The sequence below is a fragment of the Mus musculus genome, chromosome 11 (assembly GCF_000001635.26).
Source record: "Mus musculus strain C57BL/6J chromosome 11, GRCm38.p6 C57BL/6J".
Lineage (NCBI taxonomy): Eukaryota > Metazoa > Chordata > Mammalia > Rodentia > Muridae > Mus > Mus musculus.
This window is the reverse complement of record NC_000077.6, coordinates 51,539,898-51,558,245: the sequence shown is the minus strand read 5'-3', so window position 1 is coordinate 51,558,245 and position 18,348 is coordinate 51,539,898. Positions and strand designations below refer to the sequence as shown.

The 18,348-nt window shown below is 49.6% G+C and overlaps 1 protein-coding gene across 2 annotated transcripts in view; it reads right to left on the bottom strand.

The window, feature by feature from the left end:
* Window positions 1-18,348, bottom strand: part of Col23a1 (collagen, type XXIII, alpha 1) — a 294,247-nt gene that overhangs the window by 25,680 nt on the left and 250,219 nt on the right. For both annotated transcript variants that reach the window (XM_011248983.3, NM_153393.2), the window contains exons 6-9: window positions 8,527-8,553; window positions 7,086-7,112; window positions 6,244-6,270; window positions 659-775 (exon numbers count right to left, since the gene is read on the bottom strand). In XM_011248983.3, coding sequence (XP_011247285.1) covers window positions 659-775; window positions 6,244-6,270; window positions 7,086-7,112; window positions 8,527-8,553 — 198 coding nt within the window. The remainder of the gene's footprint in view (window positions 1-658; window positions 776-6,243; window positions 6,271-7,085; window positions 7,113-8,526; window positions 8,554-18,348) is intronic.

Genomic DNA, 18,348 nt, shown 5'->3' with positions numbered 1-18,348 from the left:
GAGGATGTGCCCCATAGGAGCCTCTGGTGGTAGTGAGGTAGAGGAGTGGACTCTGGACTGGAGGGAAGGACAGAGTGGAGTCTTTGGGCAATGATGAGAGAACTATATTCTGTGGCCTGGCCTCACATGGCCTTAGGGAGAGGCTGAGGCTCTTTAGTTAGTGCTGGGGGGTGGGGTGGGGAGCAGGGAGAGGAGTAGGAGTTAGTGAAGAATTGCAGTTAAAGAGCAAACCTGCCAGACTCTGGGTCATAGATGGGGTGAGAATTTGGACTGAGCTTGCAACTCAAGGTTAAGGTTCATGGGTCTTTTAGGGTTAGATGTGGGTTTTAGGTCAGGCTCAGGGTTAGAGTCTGGATAAGCATTAGAGCTGGGGGGGGGTGTGGGACAGGGTTTGAGGTCGGGGTCATGATGGGGACTAGGAAGCAGGCCTGTGCTAGATTTAAAGGTTGGTTGTATGAGGGTCTGAGTGAGGGCTGGGCTGTGGATGGGCTTGAGGCTAGAGTTGGATCTAGGTTGAGTGTGTGTACTCGATGATGGCTGGAGGTAGGCCTACTAGGAATATTGCTGGTTTGGAGTCAGTTCTGGGGATCAGGATTCAGAGTGCATCAATATAGGACCAGCTCTGGGAGGCCCCAGCTCCGTGGAGCCTTTCTCTTACCGCTGGGCCTTGCGCTCCTCGGGGGCCATCTTTCCCAGTGTCACCAGGAGGGCCCCGGGCCCCAGGTGGTCCAGGAGGCCCCGGTGGTCCTGCAACTCCATCTTGCCCTTGGGCTCCCTGAAAGACACATGAGTTGACCTGACCCTGAGAGTGAGGGTGAGGGTGAGGGTGAGGTGAGGGTTAGGGGCTTCCAGAGATGAGCTTAGGTGGGCAATCCCTGTGCCTTCCTTTCCCCCAACAGTTGAGGCAGGCACAAAGGATGACAACTCTGATATTGGGCTCTGGCAGGAGGGGACCTTAATGGAACAGACCCAACACCACCTTTTAGCATCTGAAGCCTGGATCTGTTGTCAGGAGGAGAGCTGACATGTACTGGGTGTGTGAGGCCGAGTGTGTCCTACAAGAACTTCCTGGTTGGTCCTCTCTTGCTGCACTAAAAGTGGCAGACATGTGTGAGTGGGCATCCAATATTTGCTCACCCAAACAACCACATGTGTATATTTGCAGTAGCTTTCTATGTGACTGTCTGAAATGGAAGCTCTCAAAATGTCCTCCCCCAATGGAGAGGCTGAGCTGCTGTCATAGTCTGGCCCCTCAGCCATAAACCAACCAACCAACAGGAACAGGCAAAGCCTAACACCTCGGAGCTGAGGCAGGAGGATTATAGTAAATTTAAGGCCACCCTGAATTACAGAATGAGCTCCACGGTAGCTTTGGCTACAAAATGAGATACTGTCTCAAAAACAAAACCAGAACTGAGGGTAGTAACTGTGTACAGTGATCCTAGCACACCACTCAGTGGGCAGAGACAGGGGGGGGTGGTCAGGAATTCAGGTCATCCTTGGCTACATACTGCATTTGAGGCCAGCCTCGGGTACATGAGACCCTGTCACAGAAAATCCAAGCCAGGGCCAGCGAGATGGCTGGACTGTAAAGGAGCTTGCATCAGAGTCTGACCACCTTAGTTCCATTCCCAGCACCCACAGAGTGGGAGGAGCCAGCCAGGTCCTCTGACTTCCATGCTGGCTCTGTAATGTGTGCGAGTCCACTCACATTTACATGTACACATACACAAATCCAAACTGTAAAATTCAAACCAAAACAAAGGAAATAAAAAACTAGAAAGCAACACCCCTCAGCTGAAAAAAATAATTAAATTTCTGATAAATCAAAAAACTTGGACACTGTAGGGAAACTCTGCTCAATGGTAAAAATAGTTCCCCAGAGTATGCATGGGCCTAGAAAGACGGGCGGCTCAGTGGTTAAGAGCACTTCCTGCTCCTGCAGAGGACTCAGGTTCAGCTCTTGGCACCCACATCTGGTAACACTACTGCCTGGAACTCCAGATCCAGGGCATCTGACACCCTCTGTCCTTTGCAGGCACTGCACACACATGGTACACGTCAATCATGCTGGCGCAGGTGCACACACATGCACACATATATAAATAAAAATATTAATACATTTTACAAGTTATTTAAAAAGTTACATGTCATGTGATTTCACACACCTGATGTTATTGAATGGAAAGTTAAACATTGAAATTAGTGGTTGCCAGGGGCTAGGGATGAGGGAGGGAGGTGATCCTACCGAAGACGGGAGAGTGTGACGACATGAGGGATCTTTGCGTGGTGGTCACATGAGTCCATGTATGTTAACACTCTATAGAAGAAAACATACTTGCACACACACACACACACACACACACACACTCATTCATACACACAGTTGTGCACACTCTTACACATACATCCATGCACACACATAATTGAGCACACACTCATTCACACATGCTCACACACTCATACTCTCTCTCAAGCGCAGTCACTCATGTACACACAAGCCTGTGTAAACCAGTTTGTAATCTCTGAGTAAGACTGGTGGGTTGAATTATCCTCAGTTTACAGATTTCTAGGACAGTGGTGCATGCTGTCACCTTAGGCACAGCTGGATGAAAGATGCACAGGATAACTACACATGCGAGGGAGTTTACAGTGATCTCTAAATAAAAAGGCAACAGGCAGTGAAGAAAGAGCCTCATACTCTTATGTCACTCAAATTCCCTAACTCTGTGCCGGGAAGTTAGTACCAACCAGGTCAGACCTCAGGCATGCTGAACCCCCACTTCATGGCCCACCCAGCAAGATCAGTGTGACTGGCACGGGTGATGGGTCCTGCTTTAGTGTCTGGCAAACAAGAGGAGAAGAAGCCCTGTGAACCCAGCAGGCACTTCCTGTAGACAGTCTAATGCAGCACCTGTGAGCAGAGGGCCAGGGCCAAGCTATCTCTCATCTTGCAGATAAAATGCCTGGGGCCTGGGGTAGTAATTACTTATCTACGGCCACTAAGAAAAGCTAAGCCTTCTCTTGTTGCCAAGGGAACTGGTCTTTTAAAAAATTAGTTTATCATTATCATTGTTGTTGGTTTTCAAGACAGGGTTTTTTCTGTACAACCCTGGCTGTCCTGGCATTTGATTTATAGGCCAGCTGGCTTTGAACTCACAGAGATCTACCTGCCTCTGACTTCTGAGTGCTGGGATTTAAGTGTGTGCCACCACACCCAGCTTTATTTTTATGTTTTTTTTTTAATTTAAATGCTCATTTATTTATTGTATGTGTATGAGTGTGTCTCCCCCCCCCCCCCCCCGCATGTATGTTTGTGCACCGTGTGTGCCCGGTGCCTGTGGAGGTCAGGAGAGTGTTAGCTCTCCTGGAACTGGAGTTCGAGATGCTTGTGACTGTGGACTGTGGTTCTGGGAACTGAATCTCCGTCCTTTGGAAGAGCAGCTGGTGGTCTTAACTGATCAGCCATCTTTTTTAAGTCAGGCTCTCTCAATCAAAGCTAGAGCTCGGTAGGCATCGATAGTTGATAGTCGATAGTTTCGTTAGCCAGCTTGCATGGGGCTCTTCTGTCTCTGCCTTCTGAAGCTGGATTTTCAGGCAGGCCCTTCCGTTCTGGGCTCCTGGTGCCTGAACTGCAACTGGTCTTTTTCAGATATCCTTTTCAATCTGTGTACCCTCCCTTAACAGGAAAGAGCTCGCTTTTCTCGCAAACTGCACTTCACGTCGGTCACTCAGTTCTCTCAATAAATGACTGGCAGCTCTCTGTAGCTACCAAAGAGTTCTAAGTCTAGACCACAAATTAACACCACGATTAGGCCACCCTGTCTCAGTAAACGTAAGTAGACATTCCTGTGTCCTTCAGTACTGAGTCCAGAGGATCCCATTCTCTCCTGCTGTTCCTTTGCTCATAGCTCAGAGGTTCCAGACTGGGAGCTCCAGCTTGGACTCAACTTATCAAGACAGAGGCTTTTTGATCCCCCAACCCCCGTGAGGGCTTTTACTTCTGGTTTTTCTTTTCATTCTCTCTCTCTCTCTCTCTCTCTCTCTCTCTCTCTCTCTCTCTCGACAAAGTATCACTATGTAGCCCCAGCCCTGGCTGCTTTGGAGCTTGCCATGTAGACCAGGCTAGTCAGGCTAGTCTTGAACTTCCAGAGCTCTGACTGCTCTGCCTCCTGGTCCTTGGAGTAAGGCTATGCTGCTTGACTTTCCTCCCTGCCCATCCTTCCCTTCTCTCTCCAGGGCTGGATGGCTGAGGTCTGACCCTGACAATACAGGGTGAGTAGGGGTTTGGAAGCACAGCACACTGGCAGGCCAGGCCCCTTCACTCAGACAGGCTACCTTGAGGACGCGGAGATTGTATCCACGATGATCTCTACTTATAAAGCCTGCGTTGAGCCGTGGGAAAACCATCTAGGTGGCAAACAGGTGGTGTGGTCAGAAACGCAGGAGGGGACTGCAAAAATCACGGGGCAAAGCCACCTAACCCAGCCCAGAGAAAGGCAGCTTGTGGCAGGGTTTGCCCAACGAACCAACACCCCCTTCTCCAGCTCCTGTGACAGAATATAACAGAATGGAACGGAACAGAACAGAATAGATAATAGAATAGAAAAGCTTGCAGCAGGTATGATGGTGGGTCCATACTGGGCGGAGTGCCTAACAGGTGTGACAGCACTCACTTCCTGCCCCTTGGGAAGATTTTCCCAGAAGCCTCTCTAAGAACCCAGTACCAAGTCGGGAAGAAGCCGTACAATATATGGGAAACTCATGTGCCTGCTTCCTAGCTGAGTGGTAACAGTCCCATCAATGATAACCATATGAGGGAGTTGTCACCTGGGCCCCCAGGACACTCAGCCTGCCACCAAAAGAGAGGTCTTAGGGAACCCCGAGTGATAAGGAAGAATTGCCCATTTAAGTCACTGAGCCTTTCTGTGGGGAGAGTCAGTTCACAGGCGCCTGGGACACTGTGGCACGGGGCAGCTCCCTGGGAAGTAAGGAGCTTTGGAAGAAATGTTTTCTTGGTAAGCCCAGGACCGGAGGGATCCCGGCCATCACAGGGTGGGAAGATTAACTTCCATAAATCCCACCTGAAATCAGTGTTTTCCAGCAGCCACAGAGTAAGGGGATATCCCCTTCTTTGACTTGAGAGAAGAAAGCTCACTGTCTGTGTGGCCCTGGTCCTAACCTCTGTTGATGGTTCAACAAGGCTCAGCTCTGCCCATTAAAGCTCAGCTGGTTTCACCCCCTGCCTGCTTCAGTTCTCATCACAACAAACAACCTCTGATGGGGGGGGCACTGTTGGCATTTCACAAAACCTGGGCTCTGAGCCTTCAAGTTGCAGAGCTGGGTCTTGCCCAGCCTGACCGAGAACCCAGCTTGTGCGTTCTGCCCTTCCTCCCGCCCCTCTTCATCTGCCATTCATTGTCCTCCTGCGTCCAAACAGCTCACTCATTCATTCTCCACCTAACCCCACCTGAGCTGGCAGATTCTTGGTGTGGGTGAGTGACCCTTGCACCAACGTGTTCTGGGGCCCATAACCTTCTTCCATGTGACCCCATCTGTCTCTGGGCAGCTAATGTCTACCTCGCAGTTTCTGTGGTCAGGGTGCTCTGCCCAGAACATTCTGGAAATGGTGAGGGCATCTTCCTAGGGCTATTCAAGTGCTCCTCTGCCAAGACTCAGACCCACCTCAGGTTCAGACAAGCACCTCTGGGTTCCTGGACCCAGGACTCACAGTTGGGTGGAGGGGACATGTGTATCCTGTCCCCATTCTGAGTGCTGCTGCTGCCCACCACTGACAGTTATGGTTATAATGAGTTTTCACAGCACTCTGTGTGTGTGAATTGTCATCCTCTCCTTGTTTAAGGGCCAGGTCTCAGGGAAAAGTGACTTGCCAAGGTCATGGGACTGGGAAGTGACAGCTGAGCACTGGGCCTTCACTTTTCCTGAGTGCCAGCTGTCTCGTGGGATGGTCAGCGTCTGGTTGCCATGGTGACAAGCGTGACACCAGGACATCTTCCAGATAACTGTCATCTGTGTGGGAGGATGGCAGCCTCTATTAAGTGAGGGTACCTGGGGGCTTCCACAGGGTAGACAAAGGCAGAGAGGAAGGCCTGGCTCACTTGCCTTTTCCTGGGATAAGTTATGGTGACCTGGGACCCCGGCAGAAATGCTAGGAATCCTTTATTATGATGCTATTAAACAAACCATGTGCAGTGGATGAGGGGGGTGGTGCTCCATCCTTACCCGCGGGCCAAAGTCTCCCGGTGTACCCTAGAACCAAATACAGGAAGGTGAGCGGCTATTGACTTCATTATTTCTCCCCATTTCCTTTTGAACATCCCCTCTGTGCTTGGACACAAACAATAGGCGGGCCTTATTTTAAATCTCCATTTCCAATGAGGACATTGAGGTTCAGAGAGGTTAAGTAATAAGGCCAAGGTCACACAGCCAACAGATTGAAGCCAGGCAGGTCCTCATCTATGGCTACATCCCAGATATCCAAGATCCCAGACACAGTGTGGCTTGTGGGATGGCTGCTCACACTACATCCTCTCCCAATTCCTGAACCTTGGACTGGTGAAGCATAGCAAAGCTATGAGCTTTGACATGGTGGGTTCCGCTGCAACAGACACAAAGGAGAGAACTTCTCTTTGGTCTCAAAACCCCAGAGTTGTTTCTGTGGTTTTGGCAGTACCGGGACCAGCCTTCCCCCACCTCCCGCCCCTCATTTACAGAAGGACAAATTGAGGTCCTCACAACTGGGCAGCTTGCCAAAGCACACAGTTGTGGGGCTGGAATGCAAAGAGGAAGCTTGTCCCTGAGCAGCCACATCACCCAAGCATGACTGCATGTGGCCTCTGAAGTCTTCTCTCAGCCCTGCCACTCTGAGCTCCACTCTGGTCCCTCCTTCTGAGCCCGCCATCACGTCCACATAGATCAACTCATTCCCTTACAAGGAACTTGGTGGGTCCTGTGTTTAATGCTGTTTAGTGCTGAGTTTTTATGCTCTGCAACTGAGGTTTGGAGTTGGCTGCTGGCATCCTTTGTCAGCACACAGAATCTGGACTGCATCCCTGTCCACTTACCTTTTCCCCTTTGGGGCCTGGAAGTCCCTGGAGAAGGAAGATAGAGAAAGAACAGCGGTGAGAGAGCAAGCTAGGTTGGCTGCACTTCTGGATGACCCCTGGCTGTGGGGCAGAGGGACCTGTGGCATCTGAGTTGGACACTACACAGGCTGCCAAGCCTTGCTGTCTCCTGGAAGCTCCACACCTGCCCTCAGCACGATGGTGATGAGGGATTGGGGTCGGCAGCAAGGGTCCACAGGCATGCTCTGAGCAGGGAAAGGGCACATACACAAGGTTTTCTGCACGACATGCTTTGTTTCTGCTGGGGAGGAGGCCATTGTCCAGAGTTGCCATTCAGTCTCCATCCATGCATACATCCACCAAACATCCACACATGCATCCATGTATCTATGCATGTACCCACCCATGCATCCATCCATGTACCCACCCATGCATCCATCCATGTATCCACCCATCCATCCATGCATCCATCCATGTATCCACCCATCCATCCATGCATGCACCCATGCATCTATCCATCCATGCATCCATGCATGCATCCACTCACACATTCATGCATGCACCCACCTACATATCCATCCAACCAACTATCCATGCATCCATTCATGAGTGCATTCATACATGTAGGCATTCATCCATCCATCCATGCAAGCATCCATTCATCCATGCACCCATCCATCTACGCATACAGGCACCCATTCATCCATGCATGCAGGCACCCATTCATCCATACATGCAGGCACCCATCCATCCATGCATGCAGGCACCCATCCATCCATGCATGCAGGCACCCATCCATCCACACATGCAGGCACCCATCCATCCATTCATCCATCCACCTCCCCATACATCTGCTCACTTACCCACCACCCACCCATGCACTCATTTATCTACTCATCTATGTACCCATCCATTCATCTACTCACCCATCCATTAATACACCCATCTACCTCCTACCTACCAACACCCATCTGCCTACCTGTTCACCCACACCCCATTATTCATTTAATTGTGCTTCTATTTCCCTGTGCACCTTGTTCATCGCTGAGCATGCCTGTGGACCATGGACTCCTCAAATAGGTATTGAGAATTCTTCAGCCTGATGCCATCATGGGTGTTTTGAAACTATGTTAGGCATTCTGTATCTAGGGCCTATTGGGAGGGACTTGTAGACTTTGAGGGCTGACTGAACACTAGGGACCGATCAGGGTTCTCTATAGCTCCACAGCATCTCCTAGGAGAGGATGCCTTCGAGGCAGAAAGCTGAAAGGGCATCTCCATGCTTACAAGTCAGCAGATGGATTTGAACACACGTGACACATGGCTTGCTCTGCTATAGCTGCTGAACTAACTTTCCAGTCCCTTCAGGTATCCCATGGTCACTTCACCCCCACAGTGGCAGCCCTACCCCAGGACCATCTAGGATGTTGTGATCACTTACGGGCTTGCCGTCCAGACCTAGAGGTCCCTGGAACAGGAGAGAAAGCAAGGGTTACATACAGGAACATTCCTTCCATGTCTTAGGACCCCGTTACTCAATGATAAGAAAGCAAAGCCTTCCCTGAGCCCTGAGGTCAGGGTACATTCCATGTGGCCAGGGTGGGGAGTGGGGAAGGACGCTTGTGTGTAGTCAGCCACTCATGACCCTATCTCCTGATAACAGAGCCCCAGTTCTTCTCTAAAGCCCTCTGCATCATTAGGGTGAGATGGTTGAGGGTGGGCAATGGATTTCTCTCTTATCATGGTAACAGGTGCAGGGCTGGGATGCAGGCTAAGCCATAAGCATCATGGCTGGGACTTCAATGGTGCTCTCAAGGGGAAAGGGGCTCTTTTCTCTAATGGGATTGAACCTGGAGTTCCATGCCCTCCCCGACCCCATGGGGGAGAGAGGGAGGGAAAGGAGGAGGGGGAGAGGAGGGGGAGGGGGAGGGGGAGGGAGAGGGGGAGGGGGAAGGGAGGGGGAGGGAGGAGAAGAAAGGGAGAGGGGGAGGGGGAAGGGGAGGGGGAGAGGGCGGGAGGGAGATAGAGGGGAGAGAGAGAGAGAGAGAGAGAGAGAGAGAGAGAGAGAGTGAGTCTCGAGGAAAGACAGAGCTGAGGGCTGGAGGCTGGAGCTGTGCAGCAATCCTCACACATCTGGTTCCTGGGTTTCCTTTAAGCCAGCTTGACTTGAGTGACTGTCACTTAGATTGGAGGATTCTGGAAGGCTAAGCATTCTGCTGTGGCATGTGACAGTAGCAGTAAGGAGAATCGAGATGATTCCTGGGCCAGGGCTGAGAGCAGTCATCATAGGATGACCAGGCCTCTGTGGTGCCCGCAGAGGGCCACCGATACTAATGCGTACTCTGTCTGTCTAACCACCTGTCTACTGAACAAGTCTCACCCATCTCCCTCTAGGGCTAGATGGGTGCCACATGGGGAGATGCTGCAGACCAGGGTTATTTGTTCTCTGAGAGCCCTGTTCTCCTCACTACTGTTCCCCCAAATCCCCACATGTACTTCACTTTTTTTTTTTTTTTAAAAAGAAACATTTCAGTTTAACATGTGTGTCACCTTTGACCCCAGGAGCAATGCCTGTAGCCCCACCCTTCTGAGTCTTTGCACACACTGTCCCCCTGCCTGGCTCATCTTTCTCTCTGCACATCCTCAGCTTGGTTGCCCTCTTTCATGAAACCTTCCAGGTTTCTCTGCATCCTAGAGTCAGGATGTCTGTCCCTGTTCCTGGTAATACAGTCTGATGGTTGCATGTGGGACATGGCTAATGCGTGTTCTACACAAGTATCCACGACAGCCAAGAAGAAAGTTTCGTTCCTTGACTCTCGAGCATGTGAGTGAGACCTGGCATGGAACATGTAGCTGGGGAAAGCTTGGGTCAAACATTCCTTATCAGAAGACCTGCCTTCTAGGCTGGGATTGTAGCTCAGTTGATAGAGGGCTTTCCTAGCACGCACAAAGCTCTGGGTTCAGTCCCCAGCACTGCATAAAAACTAGGCACGACTGTAATACCAGCCTTCAGAAACTGGAAGCAGGAGGATCCTCAGTTTGAGGTGAGTTCAAGGCCAGCCTGTCTCAAAACCTGACACTTCAAGTAGCATCACGATGCCCAACCAGTGGATTCTTCCATGCGGTGAGACTGTGCTTCATGCATACAACTATTTAACATGTCTCATTAACAGCAGGCTTGAGCACAAGGAATGTTTGACTTGTCAGGGGTTTTGCATTTAGACTTGAGTCCCATCCCTACAAAAGCTCATCAAACAGATGCAAATATCGGGCGAGTATTGTTCATCCAAGAAGCTTGGGACACACGTCTCTTGGATTTGGAATATTCACATTTACATAATGAGATATCTTGGAGATGGACCCAAGTACAAACAATGAAATTCATTTGTCTCATTTGCATATTATCCACATGTCTTGAAGGTAATTGTTGCCTGATGCTAATAATTCTGTCTGCTACTCACTTGCCACACTGTGGGATTTTCTAGGTGGGGTGTTAAGACGACAACTCAGAGAAGTTTCCGATGTGGGGGCCTTTCTGATTTTCAGATGAGGGATGCTACCCTCCTCCGTGAGGGAGGAGGGAGAGAGAAGTGGAACCCTGGCAGTTCGGAGCCCAGAAGGGGTGTGTTCAGCTTTGGGTTACGGGTAGCAGACATGACGAGGGAGAGGTACCTGGTGAAATTACACCTGGGGATTTGTTTCTAATGTGGATGTGGTGAATATGGGGGGAGGTGGGCAGTGTGGGCAGAGAAGCTAATGCTGAAACGGGGTGCTGGGGACACGGTCTTTAGGACACAGCTGACCCACAGCCATGACCTTCATCTGCAGAGGTGGTTCTGGGTTCATGGCTGAGACCTGGGTAAGAGAGGTATTCCTAGGCTTTGGAAGTAAACCCCTTTATGGGCCTCAGAGAGACTGTTGGGTAAGTAGAGGACAGTTACTAGAAGTTGGTGACACAGAGGGGGAGGACTCAGGTAGGTAGAGGACATCCTGTTTCTCTCTCTCTCTCTCTCTCTCTCTCTCTCTCTCTCTCTCTCTCTCTCTCTCTCTCCCCTCCCCCACCCCCATACAGGGTTTCTCTGTGTAGCCCTGGCTGTCCTGGAACTCACTCTGTAGACCAGGCTGGCTGTGAACTCAGAAATCCACCTGCCTCTGCCTCCCAAACGCTGGGATTAAAGGCGTGGGCCACCACGCCCAGCTGAACATTCTGCTCTGTAGTCAGACGGAGGGACCTGACTTGACAACGTGCTTCTGATGTCCCTTCTGTCCTGGGGAGGATGGCAGGGGGAAGGGGAGGGCTGGGTTGCTCTGAGCCGTGAGACTTTCTGGGATCTAAACGCCCCATCTCTCCTCCACCTTTCTCAGCCCCTTGGTCTGCTATCCTGTAGACTTGTCCACGGAGATTCTGTGGTCCAGAAAATCTGAGAAACACTTGGTTTCACTCTGTGAAGCAGGCTCTTTTCCATAAACCTTGTCCAGACCATTTTCTAGTTTGTGAGTTTCTGAGTGCCAGGGTTCCCAGTCTTATGAGACTGAGCTGTGCTGAGACTTAGCATAACAACTCAGGTATGAGGCTATATAGTTTATATAGTTTACAAATTAGGCATTCCCATGGGCTGGAAAAGGGCTTAAGCCTGGATTTGGGAGAGAGAGAGATGCCTCAGGGAAGAGCTAGGGGATGCCAGAAACAAATCTGGCTGTTGTGTGGTTAAAAATTAAGGCAAGACAAGGTTCAGGGAGAATGTTCTGGAAGGACAGAGCCCCAGGCTGGCTGGATGCATGCTCCTGGTAGCAGGATTAGGGGTGGGTATCTCTCCCATCAAAGCAACCCACTCCTGCCCTAGACAATGGGGAATTAACCACGGGCTACTCCCACCCTTCCTGAGTTTCCTGCATGAAACACCAGGGAGAAAAGCAGCTGAGGGCAGAGAGTTGAGCCTCGCAGGATCTGGGTTCAAATCCCTCCTCTGACCCATGCTACTCTGCCTCTGGGAACTGTCTCCTGCCTGATCAAAGCCACAGGATTCAGCAGAGGTTGTCGTCACCTTCTGCCCTCCATGAAACCCCACAGCTGTTTACAAGTCTCAGTTCTGCTTAAAGCTGATTTTCCTCCAGGAGATCAGCTGGCTCCCGGATGTTTCTGGATGTTTGAGAAGCAAATAAAACCACAGGCTGCACATGGATGGAGAGCAGAGCCCCAGGGTAGGCTCCGTCTCCGTCTCCTGCCTCACTCAGCAATCTGGATGTTCCAGACCTTGATCTTGTCTGTAAAGTGGGAGACATGCTGTTCTCTCAGATGGCTAGTTAGTTCAAGCTGAGTCCCAGGTCAACCTCCCTTTTGAATTCCTCCCTTAGATCAACCCCAAGACAGGAGACAGCCACAGGCTGATATATATTGAGATAAGGTCTCACACTGTAGCCCTGACTGGCCTAAAACTCACTATGTAGACCTCAAACTCACAGAGATCCACTTTCCTCTGCCTCCAAAATGCTAGGATAAACATGCAAACCACTACTTCTAGCGTCCTTTAAAAAATTATTTGGGGGGGGGCATGGTGGCGCACGCCTTTAATCCCAGCACTCGGGAGGCAGAGGTAGGTGATTTCTGAGTTCGAGGCCAGCCTGGTCTACAGAGTGAGTTCCAGGACAGCCAGGGCTACACAGGGAAACCCTGTCTCGAAACAACAACAACAACAACAACAAGAACAACAACAACAACAACAAAAAACAAACAAAAAAAAATTGGGGGCTGGAGAGATGGCTCAGCAGTTAAGAGCACTTGCTGCTATTGTAGAGGACCAGGGTTTGGTTCCCAGAATATATATAATACTTCTTAACCTTTAGTAGTTCCAGATCCAGAGATCTGCTGCCCTCTGACCTCCATGGGCACCAGGCAGACACACGGTGCACATATATACACACAGGCAAAAAACATACATAAAAAAAGAAATAGTCTTTTAAAATAATAAATAAATAAATAAATACATAAATAAATTTATTGGTTTTTTGAGACAAGGTTTCACGGTGTAGCCTTGACTGTCTTGGAAGTCACTCTGTATAGAACAGGCTGTCTTGAACTCACAGAAATCTGCCTGTCTTTGTCTCCCCAGTACTGGAAATAAAGGTGTGTGCCACCACTTCCCAGAGATTTTTTTTTTTTGATTTGTTTTTTGTTTTTTGTTTTTTTTTTTGAGACAGGGTTTCTCTGTATAGCCCTGGCTGTCCTAGAACTCTGTAGACCAGGCTGGCCTCAAACTCAGAAATTCCCCTGCCTCTGCCTCCCAAGTGCTGGGATTAAAGGTGTGTGCCACCACGCCCGGCTTTATTTTATTTTAAATTATGCATATCTGTACCAACAGAGGCCAGAGAGGACGTTGGATCCCTTGAAGCCAGAGTTACAGGTAGTTGGTTCTGTCCTTCACAGCCCCAGTGGGTTGTACCTAAACAGGGGTCCATGGAGCCATCCCTGAGATGGGGTTTCCGAGTCTGGGGCTCTGTCCCTGGGGCCTCAAGATAATCAGGCCCTGAGAGCTGTGGAGCCAGCCACTTCCTTTTGGGGAAGATAAGGGCTGATGCTTCCTGCTGTCTCCTCCAGGGCAAGGATGAAGGCAGTGGGGAGCAGGTTATCTCAGAGTTGGTTCTTTGTAGTTTTCTTCTCAAGGCAGGGTTTCTCTGTGTAGCCTTGGCTCTCCTGGAATTCACTCTGTAGACCAGGTTGGCTTTGAACTCAAAAGGTCCACCTGCCTCTGCCTCCTGAGTGCTGGGATTAAAGGTATGTGCCACAGCTGCCTGGTGGTCCTTCTTGGATTTTTAAAAATGTACTTATTTATTTGCATGAGTGTGCGTGCACACATATGGGGCTCAGAGTCCGAGATTTGGGCATCAGCTGTCTCCTTCCAGTTTGTGTGTTTTGGGGATAGAACTCTGGTCTTCAGGCTTGACAGTGAGGACAGTGAGTGACTTTACTCGGACTATCTCCCTGGCTTTTTTTTTTTTTTTTTTTTTTGAGACAGGCGGATACTGGCCTCGAACTCTTGATGTTCACGCCTGCATCTCCCACTGCTAGGACTGTGGGTATGAATCACTCTGTCTAGGTTGAGTGGGTCCTTCTTACTGGGCCTCACCTTCCCTGAGATGGGCAGGAAAAAGCCAAACCAACAAACCGACAATGTTTAGATGAATACAGAACCCCTCCACCCAACCCGAGCTGGGTGACTGTCTTGCTTTCTAACTGTAATTAATGCTGACAGCTCCTGCTGGGGAAATGGAGCCCTCAAAACGCACTGGGTTGGGGGGCCCCTGGATGAGGGGGCTTACCAGGATTATCAGTTCAGGGCCTAGTAATTAAGCCCCAGATGTTGACGATTCATCAAATTACAAGGCTGGAGGGGTCTGAGATCCCAGCCGGGGAAGTGTGCATTCCTCTATGAAGGCTCTGTGAGTCTTGTACCAGCCTTCGCTAGGGCTGGCCAGCGGGTGGGAGTAGGGGGCAGGCCCCTCCAGGCAGGTCAGCCCCATATGGTTCTGATTTCTCAGGCCTGGCTGTTTGCATACACATGGACTAGTCTGGTTTTTAACCATTTCCCAAACTTGAGTTCCCTGCCCCAGGGCAAAGGAAGAAAGGGCCTCAGTGTGGAGGTCCAGCTGTGGTTTGTGCCCTGCTTGTGGCCTGCTACTCTTTCCAGAGACCCTAGGTCTGGGTGCTTTGCCGAGTAGCCTCTGTACCCCAAGTCGTAGCAAGCTCTAGACTCACAGGTGTGTCAAGTGGCACGAAGCTGAGGACAGCTATGAATGCAGCCAGGTATAACATTGTAAACTTATTTAAACTATTAGGTTTTTTTTTATTGTGTTTATGAGTTGATCACATCATTCCCAAGTGTGAACTTTGCAATAGATGTACAGTTGAGGGCTGGTGAGATGACTCAGAGGGTAAAGGTGCTTGCAGCCAAGCCTGACAACCCAAGTTCAATTCCTGGAACCTACATGGTGCAAGGCGAGAACTGACTACTGAAAATGGAATTGTCTGCTCATCTCCATAGGAAGACATAGCATGCATAGTCTCTCTCTCTCTCTCTCTCTCTCTCTCTCTCTCTCTCTCTGTCTCCCTCTCCCCCTCCTTCCCTCTCCCTCCCCCCCCCACACATACACACACAAATAAGTATTAGATGTACAGATGATGACATCATTGTGCAATGTCAAAAGCTAGAGATTTTGTCAAGTAACAACCACAAGGTTAAAAAATAAAAACAAAACCCATTACCACAACAAAACCCTTCAAACCAACCAAATTAGCAGCCGTGTTGAAAACAAAAACAAAACTGGACAGTTCACTTCACTACACAGACTTTGGAATTGTCTAGAAAAGCAGGAAGGCTTCCTAGCCCCTGGGACATGCTCTTGCCCTCCCAGGCCTGCACTGCCTTCTCAGGGTTACGGCCCGAGGGCCCTTGCTCCACTCTTTCCTTTTGCTTCACATCCGCTGGCTGCCTAGGAGAGTGACCCGCTGGGTGTAGGGGCACGGGTGTGCAACCCTTGGCCTGGGCCTCTTTCAGCCGTGATACTCTGAGCCATGGAAGCAGCTGGCTTCTATTTCGTGGCGAGGGCTTGCTCAGTGAGTGGCCCGTGTTGGCTGGAAGCAATTACATCTATGTCCCCATCAAACACCATGGCTGGAAGAGAAGGTATTTAAAGGACTAAGCCTTTGAACTGATCCCAAATATCTGCTTAAATTACTTATTCACCCTTTCCTGGTATTTGGTGCGGAGGAACACGATTACCTTGTCAGGTATCAGGAAAAATTGCCCCTCTTCGGGGAGAGGGAATAAAGGGCCTTGATTCCCAGTGGGTGTGGAAGAATGGAGTTTGAGACTGGGGAGTTGAGCTGTGCCTCTCTGAGATGCTTGTGTGCCAGGGAGCACTGGACATAGTACACAGGCTGGGGCATCCTTTCAGCCCCAAACAGCCTGCTGTGTGACTTGGACTCTACTGTGGATCCAGGGACCAGTGACAGAGATAGCTCACAGTTGACGGAGGCTCTGTGTGTGTTCTGTGCCTCCTGGTTCACGAGCAGAGCCCCTTGACCATATCCAGGCCAAGCCCCTGCTTTGTCTGTGGTCTGATGGAGGTACCTGTTTCTGTTCTCCCTGTCTACTCACGCAGGATCTCCTAGGCTGCTCTCCCTCCTTCTTTTGTGTGCAGGACTGATTCACAGGAGGCAGTGCACCACCGGCCTCCCTCCCTCCCACCCCAGCTCTCCTACCCCGAGCTGCAGCACGGATCTTTCTTGATTTCTGTAGACAACATAGGCATAAAAAGTAACACCACCAGCAACAAGGTTGCAAACTGTATGGCTCTAAAGTACACAGCAAAGTTGGATTCTCAGCTTTTCTTGGATCTGCTGTGAGGATTGCCCTGCATGGGCTGACGTGCAGGACTTCATTCAGACTCACGCAGTCCACCTAGCCCACGCCCCAGCTCGTACGCTTTCCTGTTGGCAGGTTTCTAGTTCTTATATTTATTTATATATTCTAAATACTATTATATAAAACTATAATTCTTATGTATACTAATTACATAATTAATATCAAAATATATAAAGGAATTAAATTCTAACTTAAAATAAAATATAAATTAACAATATTAATCATCTACAAATATAATTGTTATATTCTTATGGTACATAATTTTTACATTATGATATTTTTCTTTATTAGGTGGTACATGTGAGCTCACATTTCAGGAGCTGAACGGTCTCTCTGGTCTGTACTCCTGAGCACAACTCGCCTCCCTCCCAGACCAGCCTCCTCTATCGATCGTGTCCATCCCTGATTTTCTGAACAGACAGACAAGGAATGGGATGACAGGCTGGCTACGCCCCTGCCCTTAGACCTCAAGAACAAGCTGTCCATTTCTTCTTGGATGCTTGTGTCCTTTGGGATAGGGAAGTGGAATGGGCAGGATGGCTCTCCTGGGACTCAGACATCAGAGGAAGGGCACAGTTGACTCCTTAGTGAGGCTGGCTGCCTCAACCGAGTGCTCCTTATCAGCCTGACTCTGTCTGGGGGTGGGGACTTCTGAACCTCACTTTTGTCAGCACCCACCTGGCTTATGCTTGGTTTTTGGCTTTTCTTTTTCTTTGAGACAGGGTCTCACTGATCACTCTGTAGATCAGGCCGGCTTCAAACTCAGTGATCTGCCTGTTTACTGCTGAGATGAAAGGTGTTTGCTCGTCGCTGTTCTGTGTTGAGGAAGGGTTTCACATAGCTTAGGTGAGTACCATAATGCCTGTTTTTTGTTTGTTTGCTTGTGTTCTTTTGAGACAGGGTTCTCTGTGTAGCCCTAGCAGTCCTGGAACTTGCTCTGTAGACCAGGCTGGCCTTGAACTCAGAGATCTGTCTCCCAAGTATTGGAATTAAAGGCGCACACCACCACAGCCTGGCTTTCATGACTGTTTTTTTTTTTTTTTTTTTTTTAATGTGGCGTAGGAATTATTCCCATAGGGCTGGCAAGATGGCTCAGCGGGTAAGAGCACTGACTGCTCTTCCGAAGGTCCTGAGTTCAAATCCCAGCAACCACATGGTGGCTCACAACTACCTGTAATGAAACCTGACGCCTTCATCTGGTGCATCTGAAGACAGCTACAGTGTACTTATGTATAATAATAAATAAATCTTTGGGCTAGAGCAAGCAGGGACTAAGTCAGCCGGGCCAACGAGAATGAGCGGGGTTGACCAGAGGGAACAGAGGTCCTAAAAATTCAATTCCCAACAACCACATGAAGGCTCACAACCATCTGTACAGTTGCACTGTACTCACATTCATTAAATAAATACGTAAATCTTTACAAAAAAAAAAAAAGGGGGAGGATCCCCATAGAACCCAAGGCCTTATTTATATTAGGCACACAGACTACAAAGTCAGCTATATTCCCAGCCCCCTACTTCAGTTTTTGTTCTTATATCACACCTCCCTTTCCTGAGGCTGCAGCCCTGTCCCCGCCTGATGTGGGTTTGCAGGTAGGTAGGTGCTCACAGCTACTAAACCCTCTTGACACTGACCACAGCCTAATGTGAAGCTGGAGCTTAGGTGACTTGTGGATCTTTCTCTGGATCAGTCGTAGGCTTCTAGGATGGATTTCTTGCTACTATCTGTAAAATGCCAAACTGCCCGGAGCTGAGAATAAACGTTTGTTGAACAATGTTTACACATGACAGTGATTCCATGAACGAAAGGTCCAATTTCCCACCAGCCCCGGTGTCTGAAC